Source organism: Camarhynchus parvulus, chromosome 21 (genome assembly GCF_901933205.1).
Source record: "Camarhynchus parvulus chromosome 21, STF_HiC, whole genome shotgun sequence".
NCBI lineage: Eukaryota > Metazoa > Chordata > Aves > Passeriformes > Thraupidae > Camarhynchus > Camarhynchus parvulus.
This window is the reverse complement of record NC_044591.1, coordinates 6,957,754-6,978,682: the sequence shown is the minus strand read 5'-3', so window position 1 is coordinate 6,978,682 and position 20,929 is coordinate 6,957,754. Positions and strand designations below refer to the sequence as shown.

General features: G+C 48.4%; 1 protein-coding gene across 1 annotated transcript; it reads left to right on the top strand.

Moving 5' to 3' along the window:
* Positions 1-6,201: 6,201 nt before the first annotated feature.
* SLC25A33 (solute carrier family 25 member 33) lies at positions 6,202-19,679 on the top strand. The gene is made up of 7 exons (XM_030963971.1): positions 6,202-6,388; positions 12,416-12,595; positions 14,872-14,949; positions 15,965-16,065; positions 16,836-16,902; positions 18,190-18,470; positions 19,110-19,679. Exons 1-7 carry the CDS (start codon positions 6,339-6,341, stop codon positions 19,310-19,312), a joined length of 960 nt encoding a protein of 319 aa, XP_030819831.1. The 5' UTR covers positions 6,202-6,338; the 3' UTR covers positions 19,313-19,679.
* The last annotated feature ends 1,250 nt before the right edge of the window (positions 19,680-20,929 follow it).

Genomic DNA, 20,929 nt, shown 5'->3' with positions numbered 1-20,929 from the left:
GAGGCTGTGACGGGGTACCTGTGAGGTACCTGAGGTACCTGTGAGGTACCTGAGGCTGTGACTGGGTACCTGTGAGGTACCTGAGGTACCTGTGGGGTACCTGAGGCTGTGACAGGGCACCTGTGAGGTACCTGAGGTACCTGTGGGGTACCTGAGGCTGTACCTGTGTGACCCAAGCCCAGCTCTCCAGGCTCAGCAGTGATACTGAGACGAGTCAAGGGTTTTGCAGAGTTTGTAAAGCATGGCCTAAGCTTGCCCCTGAGCCCTCAGCCACGGCACACCGTGTCCCTGGGACAGGGCAGGGCTGGGTTTGCTCTCCCAGATTTCCTGGGAATGGCTGGAGCAGGGCAGTGAGGCACAGAGCCACTGCCCAGGACAGCTCTGCCGTGCCTGGAGCTGGCCCTGCTCTGCTGGGACTCACCTCAGGCAGAGGGAGGCTGGAGGATTGTCAAACACATCCTCAGGGATGGGGCTGTGTCTGACAGGCAGCATGAGGTCACTCTGTCCGTCCCCTTTGGGTGAGATATATCAACAGGCTGCCCTTTGCCTTGGATGGAGTAATTCATGTTTTAAAATCTGCTCGTGCTGCTTCCCCTCCCCTCTTAACCCATTCTCAGCCTTTGCCTTTCCTCACTGTTTCAGTCAGAGAGGACAAAGTGTGAATTACATCAAATAATGACATTTTCCAGAGTAATCTGCTTCTTTCAGTGGCCAACAAACCCTGGGATCACACACTGCATCCCCTGCAGCCAGCATCTCCAGAAATCCACAAAACAGGAATAATTCCCCCTCATTTACCTGCCTGATCCCCCTACACTGAGCCACGCAGGCCTTACAGTGGGATTAAACCTGCAGTGGGATCCTGAGGATCAGATTTAAAGGTGGCATTCAGGGCACATTTCAGCACAGCTGCTGAACCAGCAAGGCTGAGGTGCCCACAGCACAAAGACATGCCCTGGCTCCAGGTTTTATGTCCCATAATCCACAATAAATGGCAGGCTAACAGAGAGGGTGGGCTGGGCACTGGCCACAGGAATTCCATAGGTAGATTTATTCTGTCACTGCAGAGAGCCTGGATCTCTCCTGCATGTGGTTTAGGAACCAGCGAGAGAAGGAGAAAGGAAATTAACACAACAGAGAACTTGACATAGAAGTGTTTTATATCATCTCCTATAAAACAACCCATAAATCCCTGCCCTCCTGCTCCACCCCTCCACATGGTTTGCATTTCAGGGGCTGGCTGAGAAGCAGAGTGGAGGGTAAAAGCACAGATCCTTGGTGGGAGAGGTTCCCCTCCCTCTAGGCTTCATCCTCTCACCTTGTCCCTGTGCCTGCAGCGCAGCATTCACCTCTGGTGAGCAGCCACAGCTGGAGCAAGGCCACATCTGCCACATCTGTCCCACCTGTCCCAGGTGCTCATGGGAGCACTCAGGGCACTGCCTGGGCTGGGGAAGCTCTTGCAGCAGCAGGAAAAGGGGAAAGGGCTGAGCTTTGAGAGATCCTGGTGCTCAGATTCGGCCCCCAGAGAAATCCCGAGATGTTTCAGGGCATTGCAGCTTCTGGAGTTCTTGGGGGAGCTGGCTGAGGAGATTTCTGGAAGGATCTGGTGGCTGACAGTGTCAGATTCATAGAAAAAGAGGCAGTGCCCATAAAGCTGTGACAATAGGACACACAGTCCTTGAGGGGTTTATTGCAAGGGCCCTGCTGCTGGCTCATTGCTCCTGTATCCATTTGTGATGTTACAGAGCACATTTAAATGAAAATCCTCGTTCACCGAATAAAAACAAATCCAGGGGAAAATATGTTCAAATTGTAGCAATTATGGCTTTTGTTCCTATAAAACTTAATCCTCATCCTGGGCTGTTGGAGCAGATTGTTTTAAGGCCATGCTGGACAGAAGATTTACTGGGACAAATCTGAAGGTCAGGCAGAGCTTTAATGTTGCAGGGAGAGCCTTGGAGGTTTCAGGGAGTGTGCACAGAGCCAGGGTGTCAGGGATGAGGGAAAGGAAGAGCTCCTGGCATGACCCAGTGAACCTTGCACAGTAAGGCATGGAAAATGTTGGTTACAACCTTGTTACTGAGCTCTGGAGCGAGCACAGCAAAGATCAAGACACAGGAAAGGTTGGAAAGGATTGTTTAAAGCTAAGCTAATGACAATAAAAAAGCAGATGTGGAAGGCAATAAAAGTGATGGGATGGGCAGCCATTTTACTGAGCACTTTATGCTGATGTTAGCTAATAAAACAGCAGGGCCTTTGGTAACTGAGCTCCTCTCCTCTGTGCATTCCACCCTCCCTCCAGTTATTTAATTGCTCTTCAAAAATCACCAATCCTTGTTTTAAGGGAAAGATTGCATCAAGTGATTCTCTGCAAACCCAAGGAGGTGGGAGGTATTGCTGAGATGACAGAGATTTCACCTTGCAGGTATTTTATGAGTTAAACTGCAGGGAGCCAGGAGCAGGGCAGACAGATGTGTGTCACACTGAGAATGTTCCCACCACGTTTCTGCTGTGATTACAGCTGGGGGATGGCAGAGCATGTGGGTGCTGCAGCTGTCACCATCATACCAGGGCTCAGATTGGGAGCAGCTCTCACTCTGCTCCATAGCAATGTTCTGTTCACCTGTATTATATATAGCATATCTATATATATAGAGTATAGCATTGTCCTTAGTCCTCAGCAGGAAGCAATGTCCCTTCTGTGTCCCCTCAGTGGCCCTGGTGACATTTAATGACAATTTAACAATTTAAATTTAATGACAATTTAACCTGGGAGGGCGGGAAAGATGCAGGCTGTGGTCAGTGACCCCCCCTTGCTGTGCTGGAGCTGGAATGCTCCTCCCAGCCTGGCGTGCTGCCCTGGCAGGGTGGGAAGCACCACACTGGACCCTCCTCAGCTCCCCACCCAGCCCACTCCCCATTCACGGCATGCTTGGTCCCTGAGCTCACTCCTGAATGGGGTCCAGGTAGCTCCTTTTGCCTCAGCTGCTCCTCCTGAGCCCTGGATCTCTGACTCCCCTCCCATCTGTTTCCCATTAATCCCAGTCCTGCCTGCAGAGGAGCTTGCTATGCTGATGGAGGGAAGCTGGTTCACATGGGGGGTGCTGCCACTCTGCTCCATTGATCCCCTTTTAATCCTCCAAAAATCAGAATTCTTTCTGCCTATGTCTGACAGTATCCCCTATATCTGTGTATATCCCCTATATCCGTGTATATCCCCTATATCTGACCATATACCCTATATCTGACCATACACCCTCTGTTTGGCTCTTTGGGCTGAATTTGCACTGCACTGCCAAGGATACAGGAGTTCTGCTCACCCTGCAGGCCCTGGCCTCATCCCTGCCTGCTCCTCCTGTGTCCCCATGCCTCATCACCCACATGGGAAACAGGAGGAGTCAGCAACCAGAATGAGGGCCAGGAGGAATTCAAGCTGTGTGCATTTGCTTCACAGCCTTTGGCATATCCATCAAATCACACAAAGTACTCCCAACAAGACTTTGCTGACAGAACAGCCCATGGTGTGTTGCCTCACTGTGCTCTTGGGTACTACACAGTCCTCGTTATGCCTTTGGATACTCCTTTGGACATGCATGCCTCCCAGGGCTGCTCCCAAAACCCAAAATCAGTGACCCCACTGCTCTGAGGGCAGATGAGTGCTGTTACCAGGCTGTGCACCACCACCAGAGAGATTCCTGTGAGGGCAGGGATGCACTTGGAAAGAGTGAGAGCCCTCACAGACATCCACTGACAGCAGGCTCCAGACCCCTGTCACCAGGGGCTTGGGCTGCTCTGAGCTCAGACCTTCAGTGTTTCCAGGAAGGAAACAGAATTCCTCATGCTCCTGCTTGACTGTGGGGCTGGTTTCTATTTGATGCCAGGAAATAGCAGGGTTGCAGAGCCCTATCTGTTGTTTTGGACTATTTTACCAATATTTCACCTAACTCGGGGCTGGAGACAGATGTGCTACAGGAATGTCAGACCCAGCTCCAGCTGCAGTCAGCGGAGAAAGAGGAACTGCCTTGAGTGGGAGCTGGACTGGGACCTGAAACAGTGAGTGCAGTGGTGCTGCAATGTCTTTCATCTCAAAGACACTGGGTGAGATCCAGGCTGTGCTGGTAATGCTTGGGAAGCTGCCAGCAGCTAATGATGTGGAACAAGCTGGTGACTCCTTGCTCCAGTTTATAGGAAGCCACCAGACAAAACAAGGCCCAGGAATAGCCAGCTCGAGCCTTCCCTGGTTGGGCTCCTGCTGCACTGGCATGGCAGTAATTCAGGAACTTCCCCTGAGTGGCTCCTGCGGCGTCTGATCCGCGGAGGCCACAATGCTCTGTACACATTTGTCCTGATGAAATTCCCTAGAAATGCTTAGCAGGCTGTACCAGCAGTGTCTGGAGCACAGAGTTTTCCCAGATCTGGCCCTCTCTGCTGGTGCTTCCATAATTCTCAGCATGATACAGAACCTGCCCTGGTTTCCCTGCAGCCCTGCAGCTCTCAGGGGTGAGGGGGTGGAGGAGCAGACACATCCCAGGGTGCTGCACCCCTGGAGCCCAAACCCTGCATGGCTGAGGCAAGGAAGAGATTGATTCTCCAGCCATGTCCCTCTGGCAGGGCAGCATGTGGGGGACTGGACAGTCCATACCCAGCCCAGTTTGGGATCAGGACCAGGAATGGCAATGGGGATGGGGGGCATTCTCTGCACAGCTGTACAGATGTTGAGGCTGGGCAAGCGGCTATGAGCAAGCACAGCTCTTCATCCCACCTGGCTGAGGACAAGGAAAATCAAGGTGATGATGCCCAAGAAGCTGGGAGATCTTTTGCTGTCTGGCTCAAACAAACAGCACAATGGCTTTGTGTGCCCGGGCTTCAGAGAAATCTGAGCTTTTTAGAGCTGATCACTCCTTGCAGACGTGTTTGGTGAGAGGGAACAGGAGCCACAAGACAGAGCGCCTTCAGAGTCATTTAGGCATTTCCAGGTAGAGCTGGAGGTGCAGCCAGGCTGCCCAAGATCAACCCTATGCCCAGCCCCGGCAGCTCCCGGGCGGTTCTGCTGCTAACGCTGCTCCTGCAGTGCTCCCTGCTGGGGAAGGAGCTGCCGAGCATCCTGCCGGGATCCTGCCGGGGATCCTGCCGGGGATCCTGCCGGGGATCCTGCCGAGCATCCTGCCGGGGATCCTGCCGGGGATCCTGCCGAGCGTCCTGTCCTGCAGCCCGGTGAGGAGCGCTGTGCCGGACTGGAGCCGTGCTAACCGGGCTGCAGCCGTGCTAACCAAGCTGGAGCCCTGCAACTGGCCTGCAGCTCGCTAACAGGGAGCCCCGCAAACCGGGCTGCAGCTGTGCTAACCGTGCCGGAGCCGCGCTAACCGGGCTGGAGCCGCGCTGCAGGAAGGAGCCCCGGCCGGTGCAGGGCAGGTGGCACCGGGCTCAGTAACTGTGGCTGCTCTCTGTGACAGCGGTGCTCGGCCTCGGAGCGGCTCGGAGCGCACCCGGGCCAGCCCGGGTCCGGACCCCGCGTGCCACACTGCTCCATGGAGGGGATTGTCCCTCCTCAGCGGGACAATCAGATCAGGGTCTGGCACTGTTTCCAGCGTGCTGCCGGCCATGGGGCGGGATGGCTGATCCCCCCGCAGAGCTCTGCTCTCCGCGGCTCGGGCTCGGTGGCGGAGCAGCGCTGCGGGCACCGCGGCACCGGGACACGGCCGCGACAGCGCGGCAGAGGGCGCTGCGGCAGAACCGGGCGGGAAAGGGACCGTTTGGGTGGAAAAGGGACAGTTTGGGGGGCAAAGCGACAGTTTGGGTGGAAAAGGGACAGTTTGCGGGGGGAAGGGACAGTTTGGGTGGAAAAGGGACTGTTTTGGTAATAAAGGGGACCGTTTGGGTGGAAAAGGGACAGTGTTGGTAATAAAGGGATCGTTTTGGTGAAAATCTCGTGTGAGCCGCGTGGAGCTGGCCTGGTGTGGCGCCTCCCTGCTGAGCGGCGTTCTTTACCCACAGCGCGCCCCACACAAAGCCTGTAGCTGCTTTACCGACACTGTAACACCTCTCAATAACCTGCACATCGTCCCTAAACGTTCCCGGCAGGTTTGGGATTAGATGATCCCTATAATGAAATTAATTTTGTCTTCGGCTGCCCCGTGACGTCACGGAGGGGGCGGTGTCTCTCCCTGCAGTGACGTCACGCGCGGCCGCCGGTCACGCCCACCCGGCGGCGTCACGCGCGCGCGGCCCGTTCGGCGCGCGGCCCGGCGGTGTCACCGGGAACCGGCACCGCCCTGCCCTTCATCATCATCATCCTCATCTTCATCCTTATCCTTATCCTCATCCTCCTCATCACCGCCATGGCGGGCGGCCCGCAGGAGAACACCCTGCTGCACCTCTTCGCCGGGGGGTGAGTGCGGGGCACTGGGGCAGGGCCGGGACCCGCTGTGCCCGGGGCACCGGGGCAGGGCCGGGACCCGCTGTGCCCCGGGATCCGCAGTGGCCGGGCCGGGCCGGGGCCGCTGCCCTCAGCTGCCGCTCCGTTCCCCGCAGGAGGCGAGCGGGGCCTTTCCCGCCCCCGTTCCCGACCCCCGGGCGCTCCGGGCCGCGCTGTCGCCACACGCGGCGCTGCTCGGTGACAGAGCCCGGCCCGGGCGGTCAGTGACCCGGTACGTGCGGGCGGCCAGGGGGATGCCGGCCCGGGGGATGCCGGCCCGGTTCCGCACGGCCGGGGGGTGCCGGCCCGGTTCCGCACGGCCGGGGGATGCCGGCCCGGTTCCGCACGGCCGGGGGATGCCGGCCCGGTTCCCCACGGGGCCGCAGCTCCGTGCTGCAGAGCGGGGCGAGCTCTGCTCAGCGATCCCGGGGTCACTCCGGCCTGCAGGAGCTCCAGCAGCGGCACAGGAGGGGAACAGGGGCCGAGAAGGTGCTGGAACTTGTGGGTGAATGAGCTGGCGTGGCACGCCACTTCTGTCCTGTTCTGCAAGGACTTGTGTTGGGTTTGTTGTGTTAAAAGCTAAAAGTGACAGCCCTAACCCATAAACCACCAACCAGAAACCCTTCGAAAATTAAATTGTTGCAGTTATTTTAATAGTAGTTTAGGAAGATAATTGTATGGTGAAAAATTAGGTTTTAATCATCTGTTGTGCAGATTAAGTGCACTTTTGGCCTTGTCAGAAATACTTTATTTCAGTTTTTTAACAGCTTAATTGTCTAAGTAATAGTCTGTTCCTTAGTTCTTGTCAGCTGACAGTAATTAGGAAGCCAACATGAAACCTGTTGTTAGCTTAAATGTGTCTGATAGTAGATCATTGGTTTTTCTGTTGCTTAACAGGATACTTCTGTTTCCTCTGACATGTCCCTGGAGTAAAAGGTTTATTTAATATAATATTAAACCAAACAACTCTTGAGTTTTTCAGAGACACTGCCCTTCTGCTTCCCTGTCCCCTCTGCCTCCTCCACTTGCATCAGAGCAGTACCTGGAGCCTGGGACAGAAGCTGGACCTGGGTGTACTCATGGAATTTGTTTGGACAGTAACAGCGCCCATCCAGAGCCCCTGCTGTCCTCATGTAACTCCTCAGACTATAAATAAATAGGAATTTTAAACTCATCAGTGTTTTTACCTAGCTCAGGGAAATCAGCATCTTCCTTGGTGATTTATTGTACCCCTGCCTTCTGCAGGGATCCCAGTACTGGGTTCAGTTGTGAAATGGTTTTTGCAGAGAAGGTAAAAGGAACCCATTCACTTGAAATAATTTTGACAGAGGCATTATTGGTATTGTGATGGTTTTCTGGGAAGGCGGGGATGGGCTGTGGTGTCAGATTAAAAAGTAATTCATATCTCTGTGTTTGCACAAAGCAGGCAGGCCAGTCTGAAATGGTCTGAGGGGCCAGAATAGAATGTTTGGCACTTTAGAGGCTGCGAGTGATGAAATGCACCTGAGCGTTGCACAGTGCTCTCCAGCTGTTGAAATAGATGGTTTCCTATTAACCAGGTTATTCAGGCAGACAGACTCGTTGGCCCTTTAGTTTCTGTTAGTTCCTTTCCAGGCTTCCAACAGCACCAGCAAGCCAAGAGTCCTTGTGGGGCTGTGGTGGGAGCCTGGCTCTGAGGGCTGGGGAGGTTCAGGGGCAGCAGGGACAGTGATGCCCCAGTTGCACAACAGACACCAGTGTGTTTACAGCCCAGGGCTCCTGTTTCCCTGCTGAAGTCGGTGCAGTTGTTGCTTGTTTGTGTTTGGGAAAAGCTGTATTCCATGTTGTTTTTCCAGCCAGAGGAATGCTGGTTGCTACAGAGATTTCCTAAGTGGTGGTGTTAAGCAATGTGCTGATGCTGGGAAATGTTTCCACCTATGAAGTGGAGAGAAGCAGTGTTCACCTGAAGATGTTTGTAGTCCAGGACTGGGAGCTGTGCTGGGATTGACTGTCCCACCCTGCTCCTGGTTCAGGTTCCTGTGCATTCCCTACCTCGTTAACAGTGTGGCAGCTCAAGGAGCACAGGAAATGCTTACAGGAATAGCTACACCTGGTAACAACATGATTAGGTGGAAATGGAATGAATGGTTAATAGCATTAAAGCATTAGGAGCAGTCTGTATTCTGTAGTCTGAGTTCTGAAACTCAGTTTCTTTGGCATCTGAGAATGCAGAAGCTTGTTTAGTTCACAGTCTGGACGATGCAGTAATGAAATATCAAAGGTGGAACCTGCTTTGCTGCTGCAGCTGTGCGTGTCATGCTAGAGCATGTGGCATGTTTTAGAAAATCAATATCATATCAAATACAAGCCAAAAGTGTCAGGCTGGTTCTGAGCTGTGATTGCTGTAACCAGGCAGCTCCATCATCTCTGTGACCTTGGAGAAGTCAGTGGTGCTCTGCTGGAAGGACTTTGTTCTGCAGGACTTCCTTTAACATTCAGGTTGGCTTGGTGTCTGTATTAAGAATATTGCTCAGTGATTAAATCTAGGACTGATGAAGTAAGTCTTAATTAAGATTCTTGGCATCTCTGTCAGTTGTGCTAGTGGGTGCTGAGAGTTTGTTTCAAATGCAGGTCATTGATACTTTGGGGGTGGACTCTGTACAGATAGAAACCTGGCAGCAAGAGAAAAATGGGAATTGGATTCTGATGTGTGTCCTCTGCCTGTTTTTTAAACATTGTTCTCTTTATGGAAGTAAATTATTTTTCTTCGGCTGTTAATAGAGAGTACATTCTGTATCTCCATGTTTGACCTGTTGAAAACACTCTGCCGTGGTGTTTTGTTTCCAGGGGGTTTCTGTGCTGTTCACCAAGGACAGATTTAGACATTGTTTGAGGATTTTTGCAAGAGGCTTGTGCAGTGAGCACTGCATTAACATCTCTGGAGCTGTTGTGCTGCACTGCTGCAGCAAAAAACCCTGACTCACAGTGTGAGGGCTTGGAGGTTTTGCCTTGGTTGCAGCTCACGATTTTCCCAAATCAAATTTATCCTGCTTCATATCCCTGAATGTTTCAGGGTCTGTGGCTGTTTATGCAGCTGAGGTTGTTTGTAGGCATTTGGGACACCCTAGGAATACAAAGTGTTTCTTCTGTGCACAGTGTGTTGTTTTTCAGGCATCTTCCCAGGGGATGATGTGTGGAATTCCCATGCAAAGGAAAATCATCTAATCTGAAAAAACTGCCCAGTACATCAAAGTCCTTACTTGAACTATCTGCAGGGTATTTATGGTTGGGACATAATGTGTGTGTGCACCCAGGTGACACTCTGAGAATTGCTGTTAGATAATATTTTTTTTTCTTAAATGTTATGACAACATAAACTCTGAGCTGTTAAAACTGGTGTTGCAGATACTAACTTGTCATGCTGGGTATCAGAGGATTATATATGCATTAGCAGAAGTACTTAAATATTAAAGGCTGCATAGATTAACTGGATTATCAGACTAAAAGGCTGAAAGGCAAGGAGTGGGCTAAGAAGGCAAGAAGACAGCTGATGTGGGAGAGAATATACCAGAGAGGCTAAAAAATTGTGGGGCAAGGAGTCACTAGACTGAGCAGCTGGTAGTTCAGAAACAGAAAATAAAGTTTCAGTGCTCTGAATTTATGAATTGTTACTGTCAAAGCATTGTTTAATGTGAAATAAATGGGGACTGAGGACTGAATACACAGTAGTGGAGCATTGGTAGATAAAGGAGTGGGGAATTAAGGCAATCCAATCACCTTGATGAAGTTCCCCAGACTTGCAGTTGCTCTGGAGCGTGGTGATTAGTCAGGAGTTAATTGCACATATGTGTGTCTGTATTGGATGGACACAGTTGGAAAGGCAGCAGTGGGGGGACCCTGAGAACACCTTCTGTTCAGGTAATGTCTGAGCTGTGGGAACAGGAAAGGTTTTCCTGATGGGCCTCTTTCCCTTGAAATGTCATTTCAGAGAAGTGTGAGAGGCGCCTGACAAAAGAGAGAAGGATGAACTGAAGCGTTTCCTCCTGAGCTGTGTGGAGCCACAGAGGGCTCAGCTCCAAGCCCTGCTCCAGTACACACAATAATCAGAGGCTGATAAGGTCTGGGTGTTTCAGAGCCAGATGACACAATTTCAGCTGCTGTGTGCTGAGTTCATGATCAGCTCAGTGACTTCAGTCAACAGTCAAAAGCTTTCAGAGGGATGAAGGCAGAGCTCTTTCTTACAGGGTCTGCCATTGTGCACGTGTGGATTGGCCCTAGTTTAGGTTTCCATCCCTTTCAGCAAGGAAGAGGAACTGAACAATGCTGTTAAATCACATTACCAGTCTCCACGAAAGCAGTTTCTTCTGGTGGGTGCATTTGCATTTGAAAAGCAGAGTTTGGGCTCCTAATTGGAAAGAATCTTGCAGGACCTGAAAGCTGTGGTGAGGAAGTTGTGTTCCTTGGGGTGTTCTTTGGAGCCTGGTGAAGAACCTGGAGTTCTGTGGCTGCACAGCCTGGGTGGCCACGCTGTTAATGCACCTTTGGGGCTTTGGTAGAGAATGGTTTATGTTCACAGAAAACACACTGCTTCAGCAGGCAAAATGAGCTGCATTCATGGGCTGGTGTGCATCTACAGCTTGGAGCTTTCTGCCCTTCTTTCATTGCCCTTTCCCTGTGTTTAAAAAAAGATCCTCCTAGTAAGGTAGTTATGTCTGGAAGGGGCTTTAGAAAATACCCACTAATGCCTTTATTAATGGCCTTCTGTGGATCTCTGTTCCTAAATTAGTGCATGCAATGTTCTTTAGCAAGCAATGTGGGGTTTTGTACACAAGAAAAAGGGTACAGATATTTTTTAAAATTCATCTCCCTTTCATGGAAAACTACCAAAATTGCAATTTCACATGAACATCAAAGAGATTTAAGTTGTTGACCCCTGGTGTTTTGTAAGGAAAATCATAAACACAGGTTTCTGAAGCAATCACATGCTTTGACACTTGTGCAAACAAAGAAAATATTTCCTAGCCAGTTCAGCTGTAGTAAATACCCTTGCAAGAAACCCAAAATATTTACTTAAGTCTTCCTAAATCCCAGTGTGTTTGAGCAATAAAATGTAGATATATTACCTTTTAGCCAACCTCAGCATTATGTTTAATCATGAAGTTTGCCAGAAGGAACATTCAATTACCTAAGAGGAACAGCAGCAGAGAGAGAAATAGTTTGACCAGTCACTTTCCAGATCACTGATAAAAATTCAAATTAGGACTCATACACTTTATATTCTTGACCCAATGTGATTTTTTTGAGGCTCAGTCGGATTGTATTAAGATGAATATATCCCTATATATAGGCATATGTGTATAATATTTCATTTTTGTCCCTCTGTTATCAGAGTATGGGACTATGTTCTTTAGGAGCCTTTCTGCCCTGTTATTCTCCTCCTTCTCATCCTTGCTGCTTCCTTCCCTCCTTCCCCCCCTAAAAAAAAGTTGATATCCATTGTTTTTAAAAGTGCCTAGCTTAGTGTAGTTTTGATACTTGCTACTTCTGAAGGCAGTTCTTTAATCACAAGTACTGAAATGGTGAAGAATTATATTATTTTTTTCATTCTGTAGTGTCCTAATCCCCAGTGGCTTGTTCTCATCTGGCAGCTTCCTGCTTCCCATAAGAAAAATCCATGCAAGGCTGTGTCTGTTTTAGGACAGCAGCCTCTGAGAGATGGATGCCATGGAAGTTTTTACAGGCAGAGCTCCCAGGTCCTGGCAGGACGTGGGAGCAGTCACTGGTCCCCTGACCCCATGGTCAGTCAGGGATGTTTGTTGGTGTTGGAATCACCTTTGTGTTTACCAGTCCCATCCCTACCCACCAGGGCATGGCCACAGTCTGCCCTGCCTGGTGCCAAAGCTGCCTGTTTGTCCAGTGTGGAATAACAAGAGCAGCCTTCAGACTTCATTTCTGTGCTGTGCTTCTGCACATCTGTGCAACAGCCTTTGTCGCATTCTGCCTTCTCTTTGTACTTTGCAGGTGTGGAGGAACAGTTGGAGCCATCTTTACCTGTCCCTTAGAGGTGATAAAGACGAGGCTTCAATCTTCCAAGCTGGCCTTCAGGACTGTGTACTACCCCCAGGTGCAGCTGGGGACCATCAGTGGGGAAGGAATGGTCAGGCCAACGTCTGTGTCCCCTGGGCTCTTCAGTGTTCTCAAGTGAGTGCTGCTCCTCCTCCCAGTCCCCATTCCCAGTTCCACTTCACTAAAATATAATGTCCTGTGGGGGTCCTGGGGGCTGTAACCTTCTCAGCTGTGGCTGCCTTACTGAGCTCTCCTCTGCTGTTAGCTGTTGTCTTTGCTGATCATTGGTATGCATCAGTCCTGGCTATACCTGTCTTGGTCTCTGTTAAAAGCCTTGAGTGGTTCAGACTGCAATGTTTGATGCTCTAGCTGCTCCCTTTCAGATGTGTGCTCATAAAGAAGAGGAAATGTGAAATTATCAAACAGCTGCTCAAAGTTCCACCAGCATCTATGACAGTCTCAGCTCCTGTATGTTAATAGCACAGCACCATGGATTTATGGTCAGCCCTCCTGCAGAAGGATTGAGTTTGTTTGGCTGCTTGGGCAGCCCAGGATGATGCAGAGGTCCTGCTGAGATCAGGTGGCAGGAGTGCCAAGGAAAATACTGCCCAGCAGTGCGAGCTGAATGATTTTATGTAAGGCCAGCACGCCTGGCAGGCTGCCTGGGGAGAAGCTGCACAGTTATATAACACTGGAGTGCTAATTCAAATTCTCTGCAGAGCTCTCTGGCTGGAGTCATTCTGGGACTTGAGTTTCTGTATTGTAAACAGCCTGCTCTCCCCTGCCAAACATTTCTTTGTCTGCTCAGAGGTGAGTCTAGAGCAATTCGTGACTGAATGCATAAGGCAGTGCCAGTTGCTTTGATTTTAATGCCCTTCCCTTTGCTGTCTTTTCACCTTGCAGCACTGGACTTTAGGCAGCTGTAACTAAAGGAAGTGAAAACTTTTGAGGTAGAAAGATCTTAATTCATCCTCTGGGCCCATCTTTTTCTGGGGTTGTCTTTGTATTTTTAGGGAGAGAAGAAATGATTTAAAATGGGTCAGCCTTTTAATATATTTATTAAGCTCATTAAGTTTGGTGACTGGGATCTTGATTTAATTTCACTTCAGGAATTGCTTAACTGTGTGTGTTGCCAAGCTTTCAACCTGATTACTTTAAATGCTTGAGAAGTGAGAGCAAAGCATTTCTGCTGTCATTCCCTTGCAGGCAGCATCTGTGAGGAGCAGATAATGCTATTGATTATGTCCTGAGAAAATACAAATATTTGAAGAAAGAAGTGAAGTTCAGTCCCTTGCTTTTACTCTTTCATCCCTTTCTCAGTCCTGATTGTTGCCAAACTGGACATGACTTGGACATGGTTTGGGAAAATTGTATGGCTAAGGAAGGAGCCCTGCCAGTAAAATTGCTCTGTGAGAGTTAAAGGTGTTAAGTATGAAAGGCCTTGACTGCTGTAAATAGAAGGAGAACAGGTACCCAGAGGGCAGGTTCAGGCTGCTGCTGATAGAAAGCACTCCAGAAGGGCAGGCTGGTTTGTCTAATCCATTTAGGATTCTGATGAGTTAGCCCAGCTGGAAGCTGCAGTCGTGACTGTTAAGTGACAAAGAACAAGTAGTTGGTGGATCTGTCTCCTTGGAAACACTCAGCCCTGGAGTTTATACAGAAAGTTCAGCTCTGCTGCAGAAAACAAAAGTGTTCCAGAAGCTCCTCCTGTCAAATGGGGTTGGGCTGAAATCTGTGGGGAGCACTCTGAGCAGTGGCAGTGACCTGGAGAGCAAACTGTGAAAAGCTGGAGAGCAAACTGTGAAAGGCTGGCAGCTCCAGAGGGTGCAGTGAACACCCACAGAGCCCAGAGCCACCCAGAATTGGAATTTCTTGCCTGCTTTTCCCAGGGTGAGCTCAGTGAAGAGAGCTGCTGTGGCAGACTGTGCGCTCCCATTGTTGGTAGTGGGATTGCCACATTCAGCTTTCTTGGGGGGAAAAGCACATCCCTAGGTAAATGTGAAAGGAAAAAGGATTTCTTTTTCCATTCCTCTGTACAGGACTGTATGGGAAGCAAACTTCTGAATTGCTTAGATACAGAGAGCACTAAAAATATTCTTTGTTCATCAGAGTCAGCTATCACTGGCTTCTCCATGAAACTTCAGTTCAATTCCTGACAGCTTTCAAAGAAGGGAAATTATAACCTCATGCCATTTGACACCTATTTGCCTGTAGAGCACTGAATTTTATGGTACAGTGGTTTTTACTCAGTGTATAATTCCACTTATTTTGAAGTATATCATGTAGATTAAAATCTAACAGCTCCACAAGTCATTTTGTGTAGTTCTTTTGGCTCTCTGCCCAAGAGAACAAGAAACTAACTTTTAACTCAAATACTGTCTTCTCCCTCCCTATTTGTTTTTTATTTTAAGGTCAATTCTGGAAAAAGAAGGACCAAGGTCACTCTTCCGAGGGCTGGGTCCAAACTTGGTTGGAGTTGCACCATCAAGGTAAATAGTTAAACTATTGCTAAAAGCCATGTTTAAGGTGCCAACACAAATGTTGCAGTGCATTTGTGATTCAAAATAATAGGTCATGAAGTTGTCCCTTCTGTAAACTGTGATTTGTGTCTGCATTCTGCTCAGTGTACACATCAAGAAATACTGATAAAAATCTGGTTTGCACTTCTATAACACTGGAAGATGCAGAGTAAATAAGGCACTTAAATGCCAATATGCTTAAGTTCCAAGTCATTACAAGAGCTACTTCTGAGCTTTAAAAAGAAGAGAAAGCAGTGCAGAAAAGTCTGTAGGTTAATAATTGCATTATTCTAATGTCCTATTTCCCTTGGACCCTTGGCAGTGCCTGCCTAGGGAGTGGGAGCTGCGTTTCAGGGGAGAGGAGTTGTTCTCTGGGCCTTGCTTGCCTAAATTCTTCTCAAATGAAAAGCTGCAGCTGAGGGGGAAGGAGTCTCATTGCTGCCACGCAGCCCCAAAGGGGGTGTGCGTCCCTCTTTTGGCAGCACCAAAGTTTGTCCTGTTCTTGGCAGGGCTGAAGATCTCTGTGTCTAGGAAATGATAAAACTCATTAGCACTTTGGATACTGGCAGATGTTCTCTGCCTGAAACTGAACCAGTTAGAACCAGTTTTCCAGTCAGAAAGGAACCTCTGGCCTCTTTCCTGGTAGGTGGGATGTCCCCCACAGAGGCAGGGAATGCTGTTTCTGTACAGGTAACCTCTGCAGCAGGGCTCTGAATCCAGGGCTCTGCTTTTCCATGCAACCCACTCGTGCTGTCTGCAGCACCATGCTGCCTCCCACAGCAAAATATTCCTGCCTTGTGGGTGTCAAGTCAAACTGTGGCATTGTAGTGTAAGGGAAGAAGAAAACAAACCCCCTGTGTCCATGCAGATGGAAGTAGAGGCCTCCTCAGAGAGTTGTGGTTTTCAGGGGGCTGGGAAAGAACAGTAATTGTCTAGTGTGACATTGTTTGTTTTACATTGCTTTTCTTCTTTTTTACCCTCACAGAGCTGTCTATTTTGCATGCTACTCCAAAGCCAAAGAGCAGTTTAACAGCATGTTTGTGCCCAACAGCAACATTGTGCACATCTGTTCTGCAGGTTCTGCAGGTGAGTGTTTGTAGTTCCTAGAACAGAGGCCAGTGTGTGGCAGGTGCTGAAAATGTGCCCTTAATCTGGGTTGGTATATGCCAAAACCCAGGAGTTTGCTAGCTCCTAGCTGGCCTTGTCTACAGAGAAGCTGTTTTCCTGTTCAGCACAGAAATATTTCTAGATTGTTGTTTACTATTTTAGGATGTTTTTTCCAACTGCAATGCTCTGGTCATCTCCCTTAATGCAAGGAAAAAATATTTGTAAACACCATTAAACTTCTGATACTGCTTTTGCCAAATTGTTTCAGGATGTTGTATTTTTCCTACCAGGCTGGGAAAAATAGTTTGTTCTTGTAGGAAAAATACTGCAGAAGAGCTCCCCTAGTTCAATCATCAGTCACCAGAGTGGTCACTAAAAATAATCATTCCCTAAGTAAGCCCTTAATTAGGGGTGGGTTCTGTTAATGAGCAGCTCAATGGCACCACCTACAGCCCTGGGGAACACGAGTCCAGTTCAGGTTTGTGTCCCCTCGGGTTTCCTTTGAGCTGGAATTCCAAATCCAGCCAGTAAGGCAGGGATCTTGTCTGCAACAGCCCTTAGGAGCATGACACACATATTAGAATAGGTGCAAAAAGGAAGAATCCATGGGTTGATGCCTCCTGAATTTTAACATGAAATTGGAAGCTGTGCACCTGTGTGGCTTTTGAAAGTGTCTCACTGCACAGGATGTAAGGTTCATGGCAATACAAGGCCTGGCTTCAGCTGCACTTGTGGTCGTGTTTTTTCAGCCTTTATCACAAATTCCCTGATGAACCCTATATGGATGGTGAAAACAAGAATGCAGCTGGAACGGAAGTGAGTGACTGAGGGGGGGAATGGGAGCCTCTGGGTGGCCACAGGAGCCTCTGGGTGGCTACAGCAGCCTCTGGAAAACTGAACCATCATGGTTTTACTCACGGCTCTTTGTATTTTGATAGGTCTTGCCCAGTTTTCCCCTGACTCTCAGTTCTACCTTTCAAGCCATGTTTCTGTGTGGTCAGACTAAAGGTTTTATGTTCTACGTGTCTTTCTTCAGTTTGATGCACAGAAACTATTGAGAAGGATGTGGGAGTTGCCTTGAGTGCTGGGTTAGGTTCAGCCTCTTGGTTCACTGTAAATCTTTAGTTTAGCATAGCATTATTTCTCTGTGTTGCTTACAGAAACCTCTGGGGTTGAAGATGAGGATAAATGTGTTGAGGACAGGAGGTTGTGATACAGCAGTGGTAGAGGCTGTGGAAGGGCCATGAGAGCTAAGTGGGAGGCTGAGCATGAGGGTGAAGTCTGTGTCCCTTTGGCAGCATCACCTGCACTGCTCCCAGGTCAGACAGGTGGGGTACTCAGGAGGCTGTAACAGAAAGGGTGCTGCCTTCAAATTGGGATGAACACACAGCAGTTTATTTCATATAACTTCCTACAGGCAACAACGATCCGCAGCAGTGGTTTAATGTTCTTTTGCATCATGTTACTGTTAACCACACATCCAGAAGACAGAGGGAATTTGACAGCAATTTCTTTTAGTTGAATGCTTCACAGTCACTGGTGGATATCAAAGCAATAAGGGACTCTGCTAATAACCTGACTGCTTAGAATGGAAATTCCTTCCTGCAAGGACATGCTAGGTCAGATTAAAAGGATCTTATAAGGCACGACAACTTTATAAATAATTTATAAGACTTAATTCCAGCACTTTGCAGGGTGGCACCTTTGAACTGAGTGCTGCCTCTTAAAATGAAGAATTGTGTCTCATGCAGCAGGACTTCTGTCTCTTGGCCTGCTGAAGATGGCTTTAAGTGGAATCACCAGTTTGACACAAAGCCGTGTGTCTTCAGTGCTTATTGTCTTTTAAGCCTTGGTGTGAACTGTGACAAACTAGATTGAACTTGAGATAAGGAAATATGAGTATATATTAGTGAAGTAGCAAAGCCAAGTGTGCACTCTTAGCATTGTAGTCCTGCTCTGTGCAGCTTTCCTAGGAGAATTTTGGAGTAAAACTTAGAGAACCATTTCCATAGTTATAAAAAGTATTGAAAGGCATAAGGATTTTTTTTTAATATTAATTATTTTTCCTGACTCATGATATGTTCTTTTCTGTTTGTTTTTTAGAGTGAGGGGCTCCAAACCAATGAATGCTTTGCAGTGTGCTAGATATGTTTACCAGACAGAAGGTGTCCGTGGTTTCTATAGGGGCCTGACTGCCTCCTATGCAGGGATTTCTGAGACCATTATCTGCTTTGCTATTTATGAAAGTTTAAAAAAGCACTTAAAGGAAGTCCAGCTGCCCCCTTCCTCTAATGGGACCGAGAGGACCTCGACAAGCTTCTTTGGACTGATGGTTGCTGCTGCTGTTTCCAAGGGCTGTGCCTCCTGTATTGCTTATCCTCATGGTATGTTAACCCTTCCATTTGTGAGTGCACTACAACAGCTGTTGTCTGGAATCCGAGACAAATGCAGGGTCTAGGGCTGTAAAACCCTTAGCTGTTTGCAGGGCCAAATGCATGTTACTGTGGCTTCTGCACTGGTATTTTCAGTACTGGTCCCACTACTCCTAGACAGACATGTGCTTGGTGATTGGGACTTGCTAGTTCACAAACAACTCAAAAACCACCAAAAAGCTGATTGCCTAATGTTTCTGTTCTCACTAGTAGCCTCAGCTGGGTAAGTACCCACAGCCTCTGGATTCTGTGGTCAGGCTGAGGGAAGCACTTGGGAACTGAACAGTGTTAATCTTTTTGGATAGATGTGAATGACATGGTTGTGTAGAAGAAGCAATATTGATTATGTGAGCATCAGTAAAGCATTTAGAGCTGTATTAGCTTCAATGAGCCAATCATTTATTTATTCCACATGAAAGAGAACTCCTCTCTAGCTCTTCCTCTTGCCTGGAGGGGCAGTGTGTCCAGGGTTCCTGGCTGGGTGTGCCAGCTGGTGCAGAAGGTTTTCCTGTCCCTGGGGTGTGCACACAGGAGCTCTGCTGGTGCTGGCAGGTTTCTCCTTGGTAACTGTGGGCTGTGTTCTGTGTGCAGAGGTGATCCGGACGCGGCTGCGGGAGGAGGGCACCAAGTACAAGGCTTTCCTGCAGACAGCACGGCTGGTGGCACGGGAGGAGGGCTACCTGGCCTTCTACAGAGGACTCTTTGCCCAGCTCATCAGGCAGATCCCAAACACAGCCATTGTCCTGTCCACCTACGAGCTGATTGTGTACCTCTTGGAAGACCACACGAAGTAGCAGAGCCAAAGGTTCCTGTTACAGACTGAAGACCAATTTCTTCACTGAACAAATAGTCCTTTAAGAGACTGTTGCAGGTGGCAGTGCCTTTGGAAACACTACAAGTCTGTCACCATCTGTGGATATTTCCTTTTGGACTCATGCGTTCTAAAAGGTCTCAAGTCATTAATGTTAATAGTTAATTATAATTTTTTTAACTTGATAATTAAATACTACTAAATTAAATTACACTATTTAATTTAATTATATGTTTGTCCTTTTCCTTAAGCACAGCCGTATGTGGTCAAGGAATGTACCTCATACTATCAAGTGATCTCTTGGACTGATGTTCATTAAAACTGTATTAAAACAGGAGAACTGGCTTGGACATTTGAAACTGTGTTCTTACAACTGGGTCATATTGCTTTTGAGCACTGTGATAGCCTAAGTGCCCAAATAAGTTTGAGTAATTCTGGTTTTTTCAGGGTGCATTGTTCACTGTGTGAACACCTTGGGGTGTCTCTCTGTTTTGAGGGTATGAACTGTGCACGCCAGCATCTCTTAGAAAAGCGATATGATGGTGGGAGGCTTTTAGCAAGAATGCAATTTCAGTTCTGTGTCCCCTGTGCATTTGGGATACATGGTTATGGTTCTGGGTATGAACAGATCTGTCCTGGCTTTTAGACCTGGCTTTGGTGCAGGCCTGGGAGCATAAGGACAGTCAGTGACTGTGGCCTGGCTGCTCTGTGAGAGTTCCATGAGAGAAAGATTTTCAACAGTTCTTATGATACAATTCTTACCTTTCACTTATAAATCAAATATCCTGCATACTTGAGATTGGTTCTTTCAAAAACATTGGAATATGCTTTCATTTTAAGTCTTCCCCCCCTTGTATTGCAGCAGCACCTTGTGACTAAAGTGTGGCACATGAATTACTAGTGATGGTGCAGGATAACATTTTAGAACTCACATGTAGGCTGCTGTTTTGCTTTGGCCACACTGCCTTCTGTTCATTAGTGCCATTTGCTTTGGCAGCTGAGACAAACCCTGCAGCATCTGAGCCCAGCTTTGGCCTTCCCTGCAGTGACAACAACGAGCTGCTCATGGTGTGAGCAGCTGCTGAGTCCTGGAGTGGAACCAGAGCTGTGGACAGCTCTGAGTGCAGGGACTGCTCCCCGCAGAGATGGGAGACAGCCTGGGAGGAGTGGGAGCCTTTGAGCAGCTGGAGCTCCAGGTGGGATTTGGTGGCAGAAATGGGATGGGCTGATAACTGGATTCCAGCCTTCCTGTTTGTTCCCAGTAGGGTCCAGCTGATGACTGGTACTTGAGATCAGGTTTGACATCAGTGTGATGTAGGAGCTTAGTGCAGAGAGAGTCGAGTGTGTGTGTACCTCATTATGAGGCAAAACTGCAAAAAATAACTGATTTCTATAATGTCCTCCTGGAAATAACTTATCACGTTCCTCCTAGGCTAAAATAGGAAACAGTTGGGTAAAATTGACATGGCTTTTTTTATGGAGATGATGAGCAGCAGAAGCTTCAGGCTCTGTATAGGAGGTAAAACTGTCAAACAGTGTTTCTATTTTTGAGAACTAGGACACTTGTGCTGCTACTCTGAAACATTTTCTGATATTTTCT

Excerpts from the sequence above, each read along its gene's own strand:
- SLC25A33 (XM_030963971.1), top strand. The coding sequence starts at position 6,339 with ATGGCGGGCGGCCCGCAGGAGAACACCCTGCTGCACCTCTTCGCCGGG. Across the intron at positions 12,596-14,871 it reads GGGCTCTTCAGTGTTCTCAA|GTCAATTCTGGAAAAAGAAG; the intron begins GTGAGTGCTGCT and ends TTTTATTTTAAG. Across the intron at positions 16,903-18,189 it reads AGAATGCAGCTGGAACGGAA|AGTGAGGGGCTCCAAACCAA; the intron begins GTGAGTGACTGA and ends TTTGTTTTTTAG.